This window comes from Spodoptera frugiperda, chromosome 17 (genome assembly GCF_023101765.2).
Source record: "Spodoptera frugiperda isolate SF20-4 chromosome 17, AGI-APGP_CSIRO_Sfru_2.0, whole genome shotgun sequence".
In the NCBI taxonomy this organism is placed as follows: Eukaryota; Metazoa; Arthropoda; class Insecta; order Lepidoptera; family Noctuidae; genus Spodoptera; species Spodoptera frugiperda.
This window is the reverse complement of record NC_064228.1, coordinates 4,844,108-4,862,722: the sequence shown is the minus strand read 5'-3', so window position 1 is coordinate 4,862,722 and position 18,615 is coordinate 4,844,108. Positions and strand designations below refer to the sequence as shown.

Here is an 18,615-nt window from a genome sequence, read left to right as displayed (position 1 = left end):
GTCGGTTTTCTGTGAGGCCGTGGTATCACTCCGGTCGACCTGGCCCATTCCTACCGAAGCTTGGCTCTCCTACACTTATAGATATAAAATAATTACAATTGCAGCCAGTGACCGTAGATGTGATTCTCATTTTTGTTAATTATGAATTAAAATCTTTGCTTGTATTGCCAATATTGCCTGTACTACATCCACCTTTAAAAATTACATCAAAGACCAAGTGCCAAAATAATTCTTTTTTTTTCAGAAACATTCCCAATGATCTTCATAATAGCTGGAGGATCAGCCTTCATAGTCTTCGTGTTGATAATCATGCTGATCATAATGCTATGCCACAAAAAGACAAAGAAGACTGATGTCAAGAAACCAGATATAACAGATCTGGGGAAGACTTGCGTCGACCAGTTCAAAGATTGTGATAGAAGTTCCAATATCAGCGATCTGAAGTTGGAATTGAGGCAGGTCGAAGGAAGCTGTGATTTGGTGAGTATAATGTTGTACTTTATTCGAGAAATATACTGTATTTGTTTGGACTAAAAATCACGGTCTACTCATGTAAACTAATGGAGATAAGCTCTATTAGTTTCAATCAGTAAACGTGCAGAATTGCAGATATATCACCTGATGGTAAGTGATCGATGGACACTTAAAACACTAGAAGGGTTACAAGTGCGTTGCCAGCCTTTTGGGGGTCAGGAATTTAAGGGTTGTTGGGGAATCGGCGATTGGAAAGGTGGGAATTGGGCCTCCGGTAACCTCACTCACTATTTGTTATATTTAAATTACGAGTCAAACCATTTCACAAACTCTGTCTCTAGTATTACTAACTAGTGAAATTTTGATTTCATCCAAAACAGGACAACTCAAACGGGGGTTCCGAAACCGATCTCCATCCAACTCTTCACCTCAAGTCCAACCTGGGTCTACCTCTTGCTGGTCCAGTGCCAGTTCCAGACTCAGGGTACGACAACGAGCTGATGAAGCAATACCAAAGATACAGTGGGGACTTCAACCAGCCTATCAACAATTTGAATTTCAAGGTAAGTTATGATAATGTGAAACACAAAAAGATGAATAGTAATTTATTCAATCATAATGATCAAACCAGTACATCTATCCAGGAATAAAACCTTGGATAGATTTTCTAGTTTCCAAATTTCTGATCATAGCTTGAATTAAGCGATTGCATCCAAAATTTATATGGCGTGGCGGACAAATCAATTTTTTTATGGTATAAGCCGGTAAACGAACGGTCCGATCACCTGATGGTAAGCAATCGCCGCCGACCAAGGATACCCGAAACAGAGGGAATAGAGGCGTTACAAGATTTGTTTTGGAATCGGAGATTGATATTTCACTCACACGTCGAAATACAACGTAAGCGTTGTTTAGCGTCGGTTTTCCGTAAGGCCGTGGTATCACTCCAGTCAAGCCGGCCCATTCGTGCTGAAGCATGGCTCTTCATGAATCTAAAAGCATATACCTAAAGAGCAGCAAAATACTGTTTACTATACCTACTTTATTTAGCCAAATCTGGTTAAAACTTGGTACCGACCTCAATGTGTTTGGAAGGCCAGCAGTAAGAAGTAGATTTATTGTTAGAATGTACCGGAGCAAGGTGTGTGGAATTAGAAATTAAATATTTAGACTGCAAACTCTTGGGATGAAGATCGTGTTGGATGGATTTTTAAATTTCATTTTATGCTTGAAGTTTGTTTCGGTATGGTTGATGCAGTTTGTAGGTTGAGGAGAAGTTTCCAGATTTAATTCTTGAGTTGATTACTTTGTGTATCTGTCTTTGAAGAAATGTTGAGTGATGGAATTTGGTTTGGCAAACATGCAGTTTATGTAATTACGGACACTATCACCATACTTATTTTATCAGACAATTAGCTTATGCCAGCGGCATCACCCGTAGGATAAGATGTATCGTATCACCGAAGTCAGCTCATACTCTGTATACCAAATTTCATTAAAAACGTTCAGTAGTTTCACCGTGATTGACGGATAAACATCCAAACAAACATACTTTCACATTTATCATATATTATTAGTGTGATGTGATTTATTGAAAACATACCAATTCTCAACAACCGAATAATACTTAATGCCTGAAACAAGCTCACGTCAGCTTTAGCGCTCGTGCACACGATGCCGTCTCCGCGCCGTCGCCGCGCCGACGCCGCACCGTTACACTGTATATACGAGTCGCGCGAAGCCCGCCACCGCGCCGCCGACGCGCGCTCGCTTTCCCCTCCCGCGCAAAAATCATGTCATTTGTTTTTAATATAATTCTGAAAACACACTTTACTGTGAAATTTATTAGACCAAGCTAATAAGCTTTAAATAAGCTTTCCAAGTAAAAACGCAACCTACAGTTTCTCGTGAAAGTGTTATTTTATACATGGATAGAATTTCAGTTAGTAAAGCATAACAATAGCGATTTATGAGAAAATAATTCGAGAAGCCTAGAAGACATCAAGCTGAACATATCCAGTATAAACTGACCCTCTAATATGCGAAAAGATAAAACAAAGCGAGGTCATGATAAACTAGTTGTGTATAGTTTTATCGGTAGTCGAGTATGCACTAGTACATACATGATGTCAAATTCTTCCAGATATTTCGTTCTCATTTTTCACTTTGTCTGTACGTATCGTATCGTTACGCTTTTTATCCCCGAAGGGGTAGGCAGAGGTGCATATTACGGCAAATAATGCCGCTATACAATGTACATCCACTTTTCACCATTTGTGTTATAAGTCCCATGTAATAGGGGGTAAGCCTGTTGCCATATACGGGGTACAATTCCAGGCTCTGAGTTACTACTAAGAAATTTTTGAAAAACCGAAAAAAGCCCAGTAATACTTTGCCCGACCCTAACATCGAACCCGAGACCTCTTGCCCAGCAGTCGCACTTGCATCCAGTTGACCGAGGAGGCAGTCTATACGAGACTTTATATTTTATTTTATAACGAACTCGCTCACAACTCTGCAAGGATAAAAAGGTTCAAAGGTACCTTGTTTTAGCTTACTGAAATCTAATAATAACTTTCGTTTTTGTAATTTAAGAAGTAAATTAAAAATTATGAACGACGATGGGAAATGTTTGCAAGTCAAAGAGTACTTTTGTAGCGTTGATTTAAGATACAAATTGTATTTTTTCTTATGCTTGCTGCTTTTTTTTCTTGGGCATCAAGTCAGATTCTGATGGGTTCGTTGATTTTATTTTTTATTATATGTAATAAAAAGTTAAATGAAATTAAGTGATAGTCAAAATCGTTTCCGAATTTAGGTTTTGTATTTGAAATTGTTTAAGCTAGTATTACTCAGACTATACAATAACAGTCCTTTTTTGATGGTTTGAACGGGTGAACGAGCAGACGGATAACCTGATAATAAGCGATCGCCGCCGACACCCGAAACACCAGAGGCGTTAAAAGTGCCTTGCCGGTCTTTTGTGGGATAGGAATTTAAGAGTTGTTGAAGAATTGGGGACTGGGATAGGGGTGATTGGGCCTCCAGTAAGTTCCCTAAATATATAACTAAACACAAAGCAAACGTGATGTCAGTGACGTTTTCGGAACCGTTGTCGGTTTGCTGTGAGGCCGTGGTATCACTCCAGTCGAGCCAGCCCATTCGTGAGAATCCTGGCTCTCTCACACTTAAATGTCACGTAATTCATCCAAAAACACTGAATCCAGTTTTAATCTCCAATTTTTGTCGACAGCATCACGGCCAAAGCAACGGCTATGTGCCATACGTGGACTACTCCCGAGACTACGCCCCACCAGTACCATCAGATTCCCTATCAGGGTCTCTCTCAAGAAGCACTGATGGGTCTACATACCCTAGTCACTGTGGTTCCTTACACCGGCAGCAGAGCTGTGGCCGACTTGGAGGCATCGTTGGACCTGATGGTAAGTTGATGAAATGGACTCTATGTATTTTATTTTAAGATCTAATTTCGAGAATGACAAAACCTATTGTTCACGTCACACACACGCTTAATAAATAACAAACATTATTAAACAAGCTAAAAACGCAGTGAATATTGTTGTAACAAATATTTATGTATCGTATTTCTTCTATACATTATTTAAGCAGATGTCCGACAAAAAATAGTACTAAGGAAGTCTCCGTTTCTTTTCTCTGTTCTCTGTTCAAAGTTTAAGCTAATAAGCACTACCTGTTCCTATCTTTGTTGATGTCTGTTGATTAAGTGAAAGAGGTATGTAAGATTCTTAGCAATCCGGAGCTGCGGACTACCTAGCGGGTTTACCGGGGCTCCGGCTCGAAAAGCAGGAGAAGGAACGGGGTGGTTTTTAGTCAGTAAGAGTCTGACACTCCCTCTCGCCTCGCCCAAGGCGAGAAAAGTCATTGGATGATATTCCCCCTTCAAAAAAAAAAAAAAAAAGATTCTTAGCAATCGGCGTTCCATTGTCTGCCTGTATGTACTTTCTGTGTAATATAATTATGTTATACATGGTTTAATTATATGTAGGTCATATTTACTTCCAGTTATGTATATAAAGCGTTTAGTTTAAAGGTTACAATAATAACTAATGGAAGTTGAACAGTTTGTTTGTCTGCCTAAAGGTGCTATTTTCGGAAGAACAAGTTTCTTGTTAGATTGTAGTTTGATTCGAAAATCTTACATTACATAAATGGTGCTGGATATCAAATAATTATATTTTAACAACCTTCATTTTTAACTGACTTCAAAAAAAAAGAGGTTATCGCGCACGTAATTATGTAAGTATGTTTCTGCGCAATTATGTCGCGTTTGGATGAACTGATTTTAGTGCGGGTTTCATCTTACTAATTTTAGACTTAGGAGGTTTTAGGGATATTGACTTAAAAAAATAGAGGCGGTAAAGAAAAATTAAAGCAGTTTAATCAAATCATCTTTTATGGTTTTTCATTGTCAATCAAGATTTTCATAATAATAAATAAATAATCATGCTTATTTAATAATATACTATACTTATTATAAACCATTAATTTCTTAAGTATCAATCAACGGGCATAGCTTTCAAGTTCTTGTTCAGGTTTTCGACGAAAACTGCAAAAACTGCGTCAAGGGCTGGGTTGCGAACGACCTCTTCCATTTTTTTCCAATTCGCATTGAAATATTTGAAAAGAGCTTCAGCTGAAAACAGAAAACATCTTATAAGTTATGTGGTTTCAATATGGCCAACATTATAAAGGTCTAAAAAAGTTACAATTTATTTACTTTATTTTTTACGGGGTTTTATATTTCAAATTCTCTTTGTTCTCTCATCAAGGGGTTTAAAATTGGGACTGATGTATATAGTAAATGATATGCCAGATGGGATCAAATTTGTACCTTTTACAAGTCAATTATAACTATTACTATAAAATTGTGTCCCGGCGGTATAAAACGCTCGCTTCTCCTGCGTGAGAATTCAAAACCAAAATGACTATTTTCGAGTTACATGTACTTTCCAAGATTATTTAGACACCACTGAAGGTGAAGGAAAACATTATGAGGCAATCTGAACTTTAAAATTGCCAACCGGCATTGAGCAAACATGGTGTTTGATACTCCAACCTTTTCCTTGCGAGAAGAGATCTTTGGTTTAAAGTATGAGGTCAGCGGTGGCCACTTATAGGCTCTTGATGGTTATAAAAATGGCAATTTTCATTATCATTAAGTATCTTATCAGCCACATGACATTCACTGCTATTGGGAGCATTGGGAAACACCTATTGGTATTTCCAGATTATTGGTGGTACATTAAGACATGACTTTCCTAATTAGTAGATAATTTAATAACTTACATTTTTCTGCATCCCCATCTGCCAAATTTGCTAACCCAAAGACTATGGAGCCTTTAGATTCCTTCTTTACTTCGAAATCTTTGATGTGTATGTAAGGTTTATTATTTTCATCATTTTTTTCTTCATAATTACAAATCACTGTGTATAAATAACCATCTGAAACAAATAATCAGTTATCAATTGCTATGACTACTCTATTGGTTGAGTGGTCACTGCATAACTGTCGAGTATGGGTTCTTGAATTCGATACGTGGATTGGGGAATGCGTCAGTGGTGTTATTTCGCATTTTGGGAATTTGGTTAGGGCGAATTGTTGCCAGTTTAGTTTTTCTTATTACAAGAGACTCTTAACATAACTGAGGAAATGTGAGTGTTAGATTGTGTAACATTTACGCACTTTATCGAGAATTAAAAGACATGGCGTTTTTTATGGGATAAGTTGGTAAACGGGCAGACAGAGCAACTGATACTAAGCAATCGGCACTGCATATGGATACCCAAAACATTAAGGTTTTACAAGTGTATTGCCGACCTTTTGGGTGTTAGGAATTTGTGGATTTTTAGGGGATTCAGGGTTTGGGGTGATTGGTCAGAATTGAGACACGGTAACCTCACGAAACATTTGCGCATAAATTCGCGTTTCTGTGAGTCCGTGGTATCACTCCGGTCGAGCCGACCCATTGTGCCAAAGCATTATGACTCTTCCTCAGTTAAATCTCACGCTTATTGTGTAGGTACTATACAAAACTTACCAACAGTAATCTTCATTTTGCCGTTCCCATTGACCATTTGATCCAACAAGCTTCCCTTCGCTTCGTAATGTCCAGTTATAATAATCTTAGGACATACCAAGTCGAACTGGAACTTTGATTTGTCTTTTTCAACTCTGTAAAATAATTAATTAATACAAATTGTTGTATTATGAACGTTGGTTCACACACAAATGCCTAGTAAAAAGTATGTAGTTAGGTTTAGTTCCTGGGTTGGAAATAATGAAATTAGGCGTTTTGGAAATGAGCTCTTTAACAATACTGATCTTGGAACGATACCTGATGGAAACAGGAATAAGCTTTTCCTTATTTTTGGAATAGTGTAGGAGTGAATAGAGTTATTGTAATACTAGCTTCAGCCAGTGGGTTTGCCCGCATTCCCATGGTATAAAAAGTATCCTATCACTCAAGTCCCAGTTTGTCCAATTCATAGTTTCCGCCAGTGCTAAGCTATGTGTACCAATGAATATGATTGGTGGAAGGCAAACGCATCCATCGCACCGTAGCATAGCACATCTCTGGTAGGCAATCAAATTATTATATTCACTTACTTCATATTACTAATGGCGCAGTCTTTAAGTCCCATATAATTCATATCATTAGCTTGGTAGGAGAAATTAGGCAGATTGGCCTTTACTACGTCCACATGTATAACGTCAGAAGATTTCACTGCATCCTCAACGGCTTTTTGAAATGGTGCATCTCCACCTGGAATAGAAAGAGAAAATTATTAATTTATAATTAATTTTCAAACCGTATTCGTGTGTGGAGGTAATCGATTTTCCCAGTTTTTGGAAAATTATTGCGAAATTGGCGTCTACAGCTTTTAAATTATACACGAAATCGAGTAGTAAACTATGGATTGAAGACCATAATTTTGAGTAAATTTATAATTGAAATATGTAAAATTTATCAACTAAAAAGATGAAACATAATATTCGAGTGCCGTCACGATTTACCACATTTTTTAGGGTATCGTGAGGTAGCAACTCCTCTAAGTCCTAAACTTAACTCCATTTTATCTAAGTATGGTAACTTTATAATTATGACAAATAAAATATACTTGTCTAATTTTTTTTTTACTATCTAACTGACTGTCTAATATGTTTTTTAATTCTCATACCCTGTCTGTCTACTAACCCTATCATAGAAAGTAACCTCGACACTGCTATATATCACTTCAAAAATCATAAGAACAAACTAATAACAAATATTTAAGAAAACGTAACTAACTGCCTGAAAAATACTCACATAGAACAGAGCTAACACAACACAAAGAAACAACAAAACACAGTGCAGTGAACATCTTGATGGACAAACGTATGAATAATGTAATATTATCCTGCAGTCGAATTTATACTATGAAATTACGTCAAATGTAAATTAATTTTAATATTTTTAATAAAACAATAACGAATAAAGTTGTATGAAATTAATAAAAAATAGAGAAGAAAAAGTGTAAACGAGTAACTTGATAGAACTAGCTATAATATACATATTATAGTAAGGATTTTTTGAGGGGTAAAATTATCCAATGACCGCCTTCCCCGCCTTGGCCGAGGCGAAAGGGAGTGTTAGACCTTTACTGTCTAAAGACCACTCCGTCTCTACTCTTCGAGTCGGAGCCCCGGTAACCCGCTTTTTTTTTTTGAGTGAGGAAAATTATCCAATGACTTCTCCCGCCTTGGGCGAGGCAAGAGAGAGTGTCAGACTCATACTGACTAAAAACCACCCCGTTCCTTCTCCTGCTTTTCGAGCCGGAGCTCTGGTAAACCCGCTAGGTAATCTGCATCTCCGGGTATTATATTATTATATAAGGGATAGAAAAGCATCTTTTTAATACAAACTTTTGAGTAACTACACACAGCTATCAAATATACATATATTTCTGTGACGTCAAAGACATTATATACTTAATTAAATTTAAATTAATTCTAACATTAAGCTTTTTACAACTACTAACAGATATAAATGTTTATCTGAAATAAAGTATTTGGATATTTACGAAATATAACTAGATTTTTTAATATATTGAAAATATTATTATTATTGTAGTATATAGCTCCTGTGTGTGGTAGCTAGCCATATTATTATACATAGCTCGATAATCATGGTCTAAAATATAATTATCAGTATACACAACAGTTCTCGTCCAATCTAATTAGTTTCATTCCAGGAAATTCTAACCTAAGTTCTTATCTGGTCTATAGAATTCAGTAAGAATAAAATACATTGACTGGGTAGATACCCATTCTCACTTCTGGAATAGAAACTGTTCATCCAACTCCTTTTACTAACCAAGGAACGAAGAAATCATTTAAGAAACTTTAATCTCAACTTAAATCTGATGATCATATTTGCATACGTTTTTAATGTTATTTATATTACGAAGATATTACGTAATAATGTTACCTACGTATGACTCTATACACAAAGGATTAATAAACTAAAATAAAAACTTAATACATTAATATTGTAGGTTTTTTACTAAACACTGGTAAAGTCACGAAGGTAATATAATATACAAAGAGACAATGTCATAACTGGATTTCCCTTTAAAATAATGCGTGAGGGCGCGTTCACATATAACGTCCGTTTTACAGGTCCGTTTAAACGTGTGTGTTATTAGCGTATGTAGTTGTATGAGCCAGTACACATGTTAAGAAAAGAAATACTTGGGCTGTATAATAGGTACTGGTATATTTATACAACGGATTATAAAAATATATGAGAAAAATATGAGGAAGAGAAAACAAAAGAATAATTTTTATGCGCGCATGCGCGCGATGCGTACATGTGATGCTAGTACAGCTGCTCGGGCGAAAGTGGCGAGTCGCGATCTTCCCTTTGATGCCGTCACTTTTTCCGTCGCCAGCCAGCAAACAAAAAGTATTTAAACGTAAGGTTTTATGTTCGTTCAGACGTTTCCGAACAACACACATAATACAGTATTCCGTATCCAGTAAAAAATACCGATTCGACAAAATAACAGCAATCAGTTTTACGGGTCCGTTAAAACGTATGTGTTATTAGCGTATGTAGTTGTATGAGCCAGTACACACATAATACAGTATAGCGGATCCAGTATACTGATCGGTTTATCGGATCGAACTGCGCCAGGCTTGGCACGGGGTGTAACGGATCCTGTAAAAATAGACGTTCTATGTGAACTCGCCCTGCATCACCTCCAGTAGCAACGGATCCGTTAAAAAGGATCCTCTAAATGCTGTGTGAATACTATCTCCAGTAGCGACGGATTCGTTAAAACGGATCCTGTTAAAACGGACGTTATATGTGAACGCGCCCTGACACTTCACGCGGGAGCGCGTGACGTTACAAACCACAACTCTCTCTATTTTCCATCTAGCGGTCTCATATGAGACCGCTAGAAAAACTATATATACTATCATACTACAAAAACGTTGCCACTAGTCCACATTTTAATGTATCATTTTCTGGTCGTTTATAACCTCATTTCTACGAGGCTCGTTGGTCGAATGGTCGCAAGTGCAACTGCCGAACAAGGGGTCTCGGGTTCGATTCCCGGGTCGGGCAAAGTATTACTGGGCTTTTTTCGGATTTTCGAAAATTTCTCGGTAGTAACACGGAGTCTGGAATTGTGTCCAGGATATGGGTGATAGTGATAAGGTTCGCCCCCTATTACATGGGACTTATAACACAAATGGTGAAAAGTGGGTGTACATTGTATAGCGGCATTACATGCCGTAATGTGCACCTCTGCCTACCCCTTTGGGGATAAAAAGGCGTGACGTTGTGTGTGTGTGCTCTGCGAGCAATATGGCCAAAGTATCACACGATCCTTTGCAAGCAGACTGTGGATAGAAGCCTAGATTTGTCGATTTTTACCTCCTTTAAAATAGTTACGTTTGTCAATCCTATTTCACGTATTGCTTTTTACAAGATAGTCAAGACTACCTATAGATTACATCAGGAAATCCCTAAAAATATTTAATAAACGGACAGACCAACATTCTTACCCATTTCTAAATGTCTGTTTGAAGAATAGAAACAATGTCTACAAAAACTAAATAATTTTAATAAAACAATACATACTGATTAATTGCTGAGAAAATAATAACTAATTTAAAAACAAAATACTCGATGACAATGACGTCTAAATAAGTGTATATTATGTATGTTGATAAAATTATTTATAATTTAAAATTCTATGTATTTTATAATAGAGTACTAATTGGGATAAACAATTGTTAAATGTAATTTTATTATAACTTTCGTGAGACATACTACATTAATTACTATGTTATCGGCTTACTCAGGTAACTGCTTGATTCAACTACTAGTTTCAAGCCATGCTAAAGGCTCATATTCGGAGATAGAGTAGCAGCGCGATAATCGCCGCGTCGTCTGTCGCGGAATGCTGCTCATGAATATGAGCCTCTAGCATGGCTTGAAACTAGTCGAGATCCTCGTCAAACAGGTACGTGAGTAAGACAATAACATATATTATGTCACATTTATTAACAATTTTAAATGTTAATCCCATTTTTTCGGTAGAAGTCATAGGATGATTATACCTTTTAAACAAAAAATCCTACAGCTCTAACAACAAATACTAACCAGGCATTTCTTTCACAGTGATTCCAATGTCTGGTCCAGGAGTTGTTCTGACAGGAGAAGACGTAAGATATGCTGCTACTTACGGGAATCCATATCTGAGAGGTGGTGCTCCTGTGGGTAAGTGGATTTTAAACTCTATTCTCTTTTGAATAAAATTAGTTTTATATAATTATGTGTCAAGTGGATTTGGTTTTATTCGCGTTTAAAAAAGATCGATATCTAAAAAGTAAAAATAACTATTATTTATTAATCACACGTATTTTACCCTTAGTATGAGTTTGCTTTACGTGTAACCCGGCGTTCTGTTTGGTTGGTTTATTCGGTCCGGCCAATCGGAGCGCCGAACATACGCGCTCTCGTTTCGATTACTTTTAACGTAAAGCAAATTCGTACTACGGAGACAGATAATTTACCCGCCCACTGATAGTTTAGAAAAGATTTAAACAAAATTATTTATTAAAACCGTTATAATATCTTTTTAAAGTCTGCGATCGATTAAGATCGGGCCAAAAGTATCTGTGACAACAATGTATAAGTAATTCTAACTTCTTTTTCCAGAGTTCAAAATTGACTGCCTTTGTAAACTTTCTTTCATGTTATCTATACTCAGTACCTCTACCATGAGTTGGAAGCAATAGTATTTGTCGATAATAGCTAGCAACGACGTACATTTTTACTAAACTTTTTGCGACTATCGATAAATAATATTGCTTCCAACTGTTAGAGATACAGTTGTTCTTTCCAAGCTAATGAGAACGTTTGTCCGCAGCATACGTTCAACAAATGAGCACCAACCCGGTTGGGAAGCCCGCACCCCCTCCCTACTACACCGTCAGGAATGCCAGTCATCCACCAGGTAATTTATATGGTAATTATTGCTTTTTTTATTCTTTTATTTTTAAGATGTGGTTGATCTACTTGTTGGTAAGTTTTATAAAACTTTAATGAATAGTTGGCAACTGTCCAATGCTGAACTATGATTTAGATTTCAGCCATGATCGTCCCTCTGCAGGGCTGAGACCTCCCTGCCCTCCTTCTATGAATTTCCTTCAAATAAAAGGGGTTTTCCCAATGTCGTCACTTGATAAGCGGGTTGGATACAGCATTTTAAAAAGTTCAGTGACTCACTGCAGTCTCACATCCACACTCTCATCACATGTCGTTATGCGTGTAAAGTTTTAGCAAATAATTAGATATTTTAATATCATTGTCTTTTGTTTAGTCACCCACGAAAGGGAAACAGCGAGTAAAGTTCCCTAAGAAAAGGAGGATCCTCCGACCAGGCGAGGTGATCAGCCTGGCGGGCTTTCTGCCCAACAGTTGTTCGTTGGGATTTTCTATCCGTGTTAATTCGCATGTAAACTTAATATGTGCGATGCAGGATACTTGTGACGTCATCCATTGATTTGCTCGTCGATAGTCTATGTGCGACTTCTGTCATCTGTCACTTGTCAATGTGTCGCCACACAAACATTAACAGATTCCAGTTTTAAAATATTTTTATTTTATTTTTGTTATTCATGTTTATTTTAGTTTTAAGTTATAGTAAGCTGTATATTTTTTCCTGTAATTAAGTAACTGAATCTAAATAAAGATACATCACATTGTTAAATAAAATAGTTACTTAGAAACACCAACTACATCGTTTTGTTTCTTCAACAGTGCCATCAGTAACTTCGCCTTCATCATCATCGTCTTCGAGGCCCGTCACCAGTCCGATGGCGTCATCGTCATCAACCAACAGTGGTGCACAGCCTCAAGTAAGTTCTGCTTCTTTGTTTTAAAATCTTTCTTTGTTTTATGTCACAAATGTCTTAAATGTCGCTATTGATTTTTTATTTGATATACTTCGTTGATTGAGTTATTTAGGCTTTATGTATTTGTTCCTCAGGCAAAAGATACCATCTTTTTCAAAGCTTTGTGACTTCTCTCTCTATCTCCCTCTCTCACTTCTATTTCTCTTTTTTATTCTGCCCATAACACCATTTGGCCAATCACTTAGTAAGTTTAGCTTCTTTGTTTTAAATCTCTATTCAGTTTTATATTACAAATGCCTCAAAATCGCATTTCCTTAATTTTTCTTCCTCCTTGATTAAGTTATTTAGACTTTATACCTTCCTCGGGCAAAGATTTTCTTTTTTTATGTTATCTGACCTTTCTCTCTCTCACACACACACACACACTTCTATTTGCTTTTTTTATTCCGCCCATAATACCATTTAAGCAATTACTTAGTCTAATCGAAACTTCATGTTAATAATTTACAAAATATTATATAAATTTTTGATAACTCAATGGTCACTTAATTTTTATTACTTAGATTAGCAATAATTTAATTCTTAATAAATAAGCGGACTTCATTATAAAACAGAAAAAACTTCCCGAAAATTGTCCCTAACAAAAAACTTGTTCCTTTCGCACAGAAAATATGAAACACCTACTCCTATAATAATATCATACAGCTATGCTAGACACATTTCAGTAACATACCTCTTTAAAATTTTATCACAAATTCGTAACTTAATATTCGCTTTGGCCACTAGATGTAACTTTGAACTTTAAGCTTCAAAAGTCGTTAGCAAACTATGGAATATATTATTTAGTAAAGGTTGGCTATCGTTTAGTGTTCACTAACTTTTCGTATTACACCCAAAGGTCTAATGTGTGTTATGGTTACCCGACTTAATTAGGGAATAATATCTTATTGTGTTTAAGGTTCATTTTGCTATGTGAGTCATGATTTTTTGTTGTGTCGAGTTTGTATTTGAAGGGTCTAAAATGCAGAATATTTTTTTAATTTGTGATATATTTATTATAGACTTTAGAATCAATTAATATAGGTAAGCTCTGTCTTTCAGTTTGTTTGGAGTGAGTTTCATTGTAATCAGTACCATTAGTATGAGTTTGTTCTACGTTTACAGTAATCGAAATGAAAGCGCGTTTGGCGTTCTGATTGGCCGGCTCGAATAAACCAACCAATCAGAGCGCCGAATGCGCTCTCGTTTTGATTACTTTAAACTTAAAGCAAACTGTATTAAAGTAGGTACAAAACTACTGTATTAAAATAGACTAAATGTGTAGCCCATTATCAAATCGAAGGATAAAAACTTACCATACTTACGAGTATGTTAATTTCAAGTCCATTATTTTATGAGTCCAATATCACAAAGTTCTTCATTTCCTTCTGTGCTATGTATAAGTATTCAAAACTAAACCTTATCTAGACTATACAAGTTTCAATTTTGTTCAGGTGCCTAAATCATCTTCGCAGTCTTCAGGAGCTTTGTATATACTTCCGCCGTCCAGTCAAGGAAACTTGCAGTCCAATCAGATCACTACCAAAGGTAAGTCGTAGCATTACGATGGAGGATTTTCAACCTTATCATTGTTGGAATGGTGATGGAATTTGTATCTTAACTGTATATAAATAAAGTACAAATTCTAACATTCCTTTACATCATTAAGTTCATCTTTTACCAGGAAATGGTAACTGGTGACAAGTAGGTGTCACATTTTAAAATTGTTGAAATAAAATGCTCAGAAACCTTTAGAAGAATTAAAATCATTACAGTGTTTACACTGGTTGAGTAATGAGACGTACAGCTTTTGGGTTCGTTTCTCCGGTAGGATTTTATCCGTAACTAATTTTCCAAAATCGAAAATCGAGTCTTTTTTTAAGGGGGGAAAATAAATCAATGATTTCTTTCTTCTTAGACGAGGCTATAGGGAGTTTTAGACTCTTAAACTACTCCGTTCCTTATCTTGTTTTTCGAGACGGAGCCTCAGTAAACCCGTTATGTTGTCCGCAACTTCGGATCAGGCATCAGCCGTACTGGGCCCCATCTGTGGTGGTCTGATGACTCTTTAAGGCACGCGCGGGACGCGACGCGCCCTATGCACGGGTGTATCATTAAATTTAATATTTTAATCCCTGCCTCAGTTTAACCCCTCAACGAATTACATTCATCACACACAGATGACGATAATTTAAATTTATTTTTCAATCACAATCATCATAAGCCAGAATTTATTTCTCCTATCCCCTAAGGGTTATGCGAGATAAAATAAACGATGATTGCCGGTGCATTTTATTAATATTGCTTTCAATTTTATTAATGTCACCCCTTTTTATTCCCGAAGGGGTAGGCTGAGGTGCACATTACGGCACACAATGACGCTATACAATGTACACCCAGTTTTCACCATTTGTGTTATAAGTCCCATGTAATAGGGGGTGAGCCTTTTTTTGGACAAGCCTGCCACAACATCCCATACCGCTGCAACTCCTGTAAGCCAGTAGATAAAAACATGGGGGGTGAGCCTATTGCCATATATTGTGCGTATTTCCTGACTCCGTGTTACTACTGAGAAATTATCGAAGAACCGAAAAAAGTCCTGTAATACTTTGCTCGACCTGGGCAGTCGCACTAGCCATCAATCGACCAACGAGGCAGTCTGGTAATTTTATTAATATAACATTGCATTTTATAAATATTGCTTTCCATTTCCAGGTAATGGGTCCCAGCTGACATCGGGGACGCATGTTTAATTAATGATCAGTAGTTAGGTAAAATACATCAAATGTTTTTAAATGTTAAAAAGATTTTAAATTGAAACGAGGAAGGGACATGGTAATTTAGAGTTGTATTTCCAAATTGATTTAGGGATGAAGCCAAACGTGAAGCAATTAAATTTCGTCGTAATATAGTAATAACGCAGATGATATAATGAGTTGTTCTGTTTTTTATTACTAAATGAATAGATTGATTTTAGTAAGATCTCAACTAGAAATAAAAAAAAAAACTATTCATTCAAAAATAAAAAATCACGACATAACGAAAGACGAAAATCAAACTAGTTTCGAGACTTTTCTCCATTATTGTATTGTTTACTTCATCATGATAAAGAATCCTTTTGTGAAGTGTGATTTTTGTTCATTTAGTATGTCTCACGATAGTTATTATAAAAAAATTATAGATGTTATTCTTCTAAATTAAAAATACAACTCTAAGTTACCATGTAACTAAAAACTCTTTGTAAGGTTAATTGTAATCTTAAAGATAAAATATTTTACCGTGTCGTAGACGCGATGCAAGTCGTTCATTTTTAATTATAATTGCACTAATGTTAAAAACATAATATATCAAATTAATTGCTGAATCAAACAATAATATATTTAAGATACTGGAATTGCTAAAGAACATATTCCCACTTAAAAATATTCCCACGTTCATAATACATGAAAAAAAGTAGATATTTGAAGTTTTGTTATACATTTATTTGTAATATTTAGTTTCAACATTTAATATAAAAGACATAACTTGCACCGCTCCAACCCAGCATTTAAATTGTCAATTAAATTTGAACTTTAAGTCGTATGTCCTATGATATATTATTTCATAACGTCAATACCAAAAATCGACGCAGAGTGACCAGCACACGGTTCCCTTGCATACATACATACATACATAATACATAACCTCACTCATGTCTCCCATGCAAGCAGACAATAGAATATCAATTACAACGAATCTTACATACTTCTTGCGCTTCATCAACAAATTAAGCCTTCAATTCTTCTAATAAGTTATTATATCTAGACAGAATCAAATAATTGAGACAAAAAAAAACTAATAAGACCACGTACTAATTAAGAAGAAAAAAATCGTTTTACTAAGCGTTAGTGCAAAGATAATTAAAAAAAAACTTTGATGCAAAAAACTGTCTCGTTATTAAGTATACTTCTCACGACTTTAATTACGTCAAAATTTTGACAAACGAGCCTAAAATTAAAAAGCTTTAAGTGTTTTATGTCAAAGAAAAGAAAAATATTTTAAGTTAAGTATCTCTAAGTTATTTGTTCTAAGTTTGAGTTACGTTGTAATTACTTAGAAATTTAAATTTACTATTACAATTTTTTTAATAAATAAAAATGTTAGGATAAAATCTAGGGCGTGTTCTTGGAAAATAGAGATCTTTTTTAAGTAAAAACTGATTAAATGTAAGTTTAATTTTAAATTGTATTAAATGTTTAATTTGTAAAATAAGTCTTACCGCCGTACTTAGAGTCATTTAATTGTTACTTAACCCAGTCCTTAGCTTTCGGAATAGTTTTCGAAACAAAATCGTTACTAAGGAATAGTTTAAGTAATCATTAAATGTATCTGAATACGGCAAATAAGGTTTTAGTTTTAAATTTTTCCACCTCGAAGTATCGATTTTAATTCAATTTATTTATGGGCCTAAAACTGTGTTTTTCAGATAAAAATATTGTGTTAAATAAAATTAAGTATATTATAGCTTTATGTAAATAAAATATCATCAGAAAATTTTCTGACTGAGACTGAAAAATTAATTTTAGTGTAGAATTTGAGTTAGTGGCTATGTAAATACTACCTAATTATAATTACATATTTTAATTATTTATACGACATTAATACGTTCGTGGGCAGTAACGAATGACGTTAAGTGTGGGAGAGCTATGCTTCGGCACGAATGGGCCGGCTCGAGCGGAGTGAAACCACCTTTGCCTCACCGAAAACCGACGTGAAACAACGCTTGCGTTGTGTGAGTGAGGTTACCGGAGGCCCAAAAATCCCCGATTTCCCAACAACTCTTAAATTCCTAACCCCAAAAGGCCAGCAACACACTTGTAACGCCTCTGGTGTTTCAAGTGTCTATAGGCAGCGGCAATTGTTTACCATCAGGTGATACGTCAGCTCGTTTACTGGCGTGCTCTATAAAAAAAGTAGTAGTAACTCAGTAGATGTATCCTGTGAAAAAGTACTGTCCACTAATGTGTTAACATTTTTAAATTTTGTTAATCATTTGCATTCTTATCATTGTGTGTCATTTGTATGTTAATTTTATCACTTTATTCAGTCAAATTTTTATGTTTTGTAATAAAAATAAAAATAATTGTCATTTTATTTTTTGCACGTTTTGTTTCTATTATTCTATAGGTAGGTTCAATCATTATTAATAGTCCAAAGGCGTTTCCTAGATTACTGAAATTGACGTACTTATATAATTTAGAAATATTTGTACTGTTAGTATTAATCAAAATGTTTTTGGAGTCGATAACTGAATGAAAAATGGGGCAAATAAAAGTTTTGAATAAATACACGTCTTTTTATTCATGTTACATTTTTGTTTTCGTATGCTAACCTCTTTACAGGTTTTTTTAGCAATGACACAGATAAAATGAATAAAATAAAAACTTACTTACTTAAAATAAAAACTTAACTAACAAGTAAATATGCACATTTACTATAATTTTAAACTAGAACAAAGATAAATAAATAAATAAATAAATTCAAGTATAAAGAATCGCCGAATGCTGCTCATGAATATGAGCGTCTAGCATGGCTTGAAACTATTCGAGTTCCTCGTCAAACAGTTACATGAGTAAGCCGATAACATAATTAATTTTATAATTTTGACT

General features: G+C 35.4%; 2 protein-coding genes across 3 annotated transcripts in view; one reads left to right on the top strand and one right to left on the bottom strand.

The window, feature by feature from the left end:
* Window positions 1-18,292, top strand: part of LOC118276822 (irregular chiasm C-roughest protein) — a 113,614-nt gene extending 95,322 nt beyond the window's left edge. The window contains exons 15-22 of one of the 2 annotated variants that reach the window (XM_035595389.2): window positions 245-480; window positions 855-1,037; window positions 3,728-3,917; window positions 11,190-11,288; window positions 11,941-12,027; window positions 12,834-12,931; window positions 14,422-14,515; window positions 15,683-18,292. In XM_035595389.2, the coding sequence (XP_035451282.2) occupies window positions 245-480; window positions 855-1,037; window positions 3,728-3,917; window positions 11,190-11,288; window positions 11,941-12,027; window positions 12,834-12,931; window positions 14,422-14,515; window positions 15,683-15,720 (1,025 nt within the window). In that variant the 3' untranslated portion in view covers window positions 15,721-18,292. Of the gene's footprint in view, window positions 1-244; window positions 481-854; window positions 1,038-3,727; window positions 3,918-11,189; window positions 11,289-11,940; window positions 12,040-12,833; window positions 12,932-14,421; window positions 14,516-15,682 lie in introns of both variants that reach the window. The other variant, XM_035595388.2, reaches the window with a different exon arrangement.
* On the bottom strand, window positions 4,877-7,942 carry LOC118276823 (uncharacterized). Its single transcript, XM_035595390.2, has 5 exons — window positions 7,824-7,942; window positions 7,124-7,280; window positions 6,555-6,688; window positions 5,803-5,958; window positions 4,877-5,149 (listed from the first exon to the last, which is right to left on the bottom strand). Exons 1-5 carry the CDS (start codon window positions 7,876-7,878, stop codon window positions 5,013-5,015), a joined length of 639 nt encoding a protein of 212 aa, XP_035451283.2. The 5' UTR covers window positions 7,879-7,942; the 3' UTR covers window positions 4,877-5,012.
* Window positions 18,293-18,615: the final 323 nt, after the last annotated feature.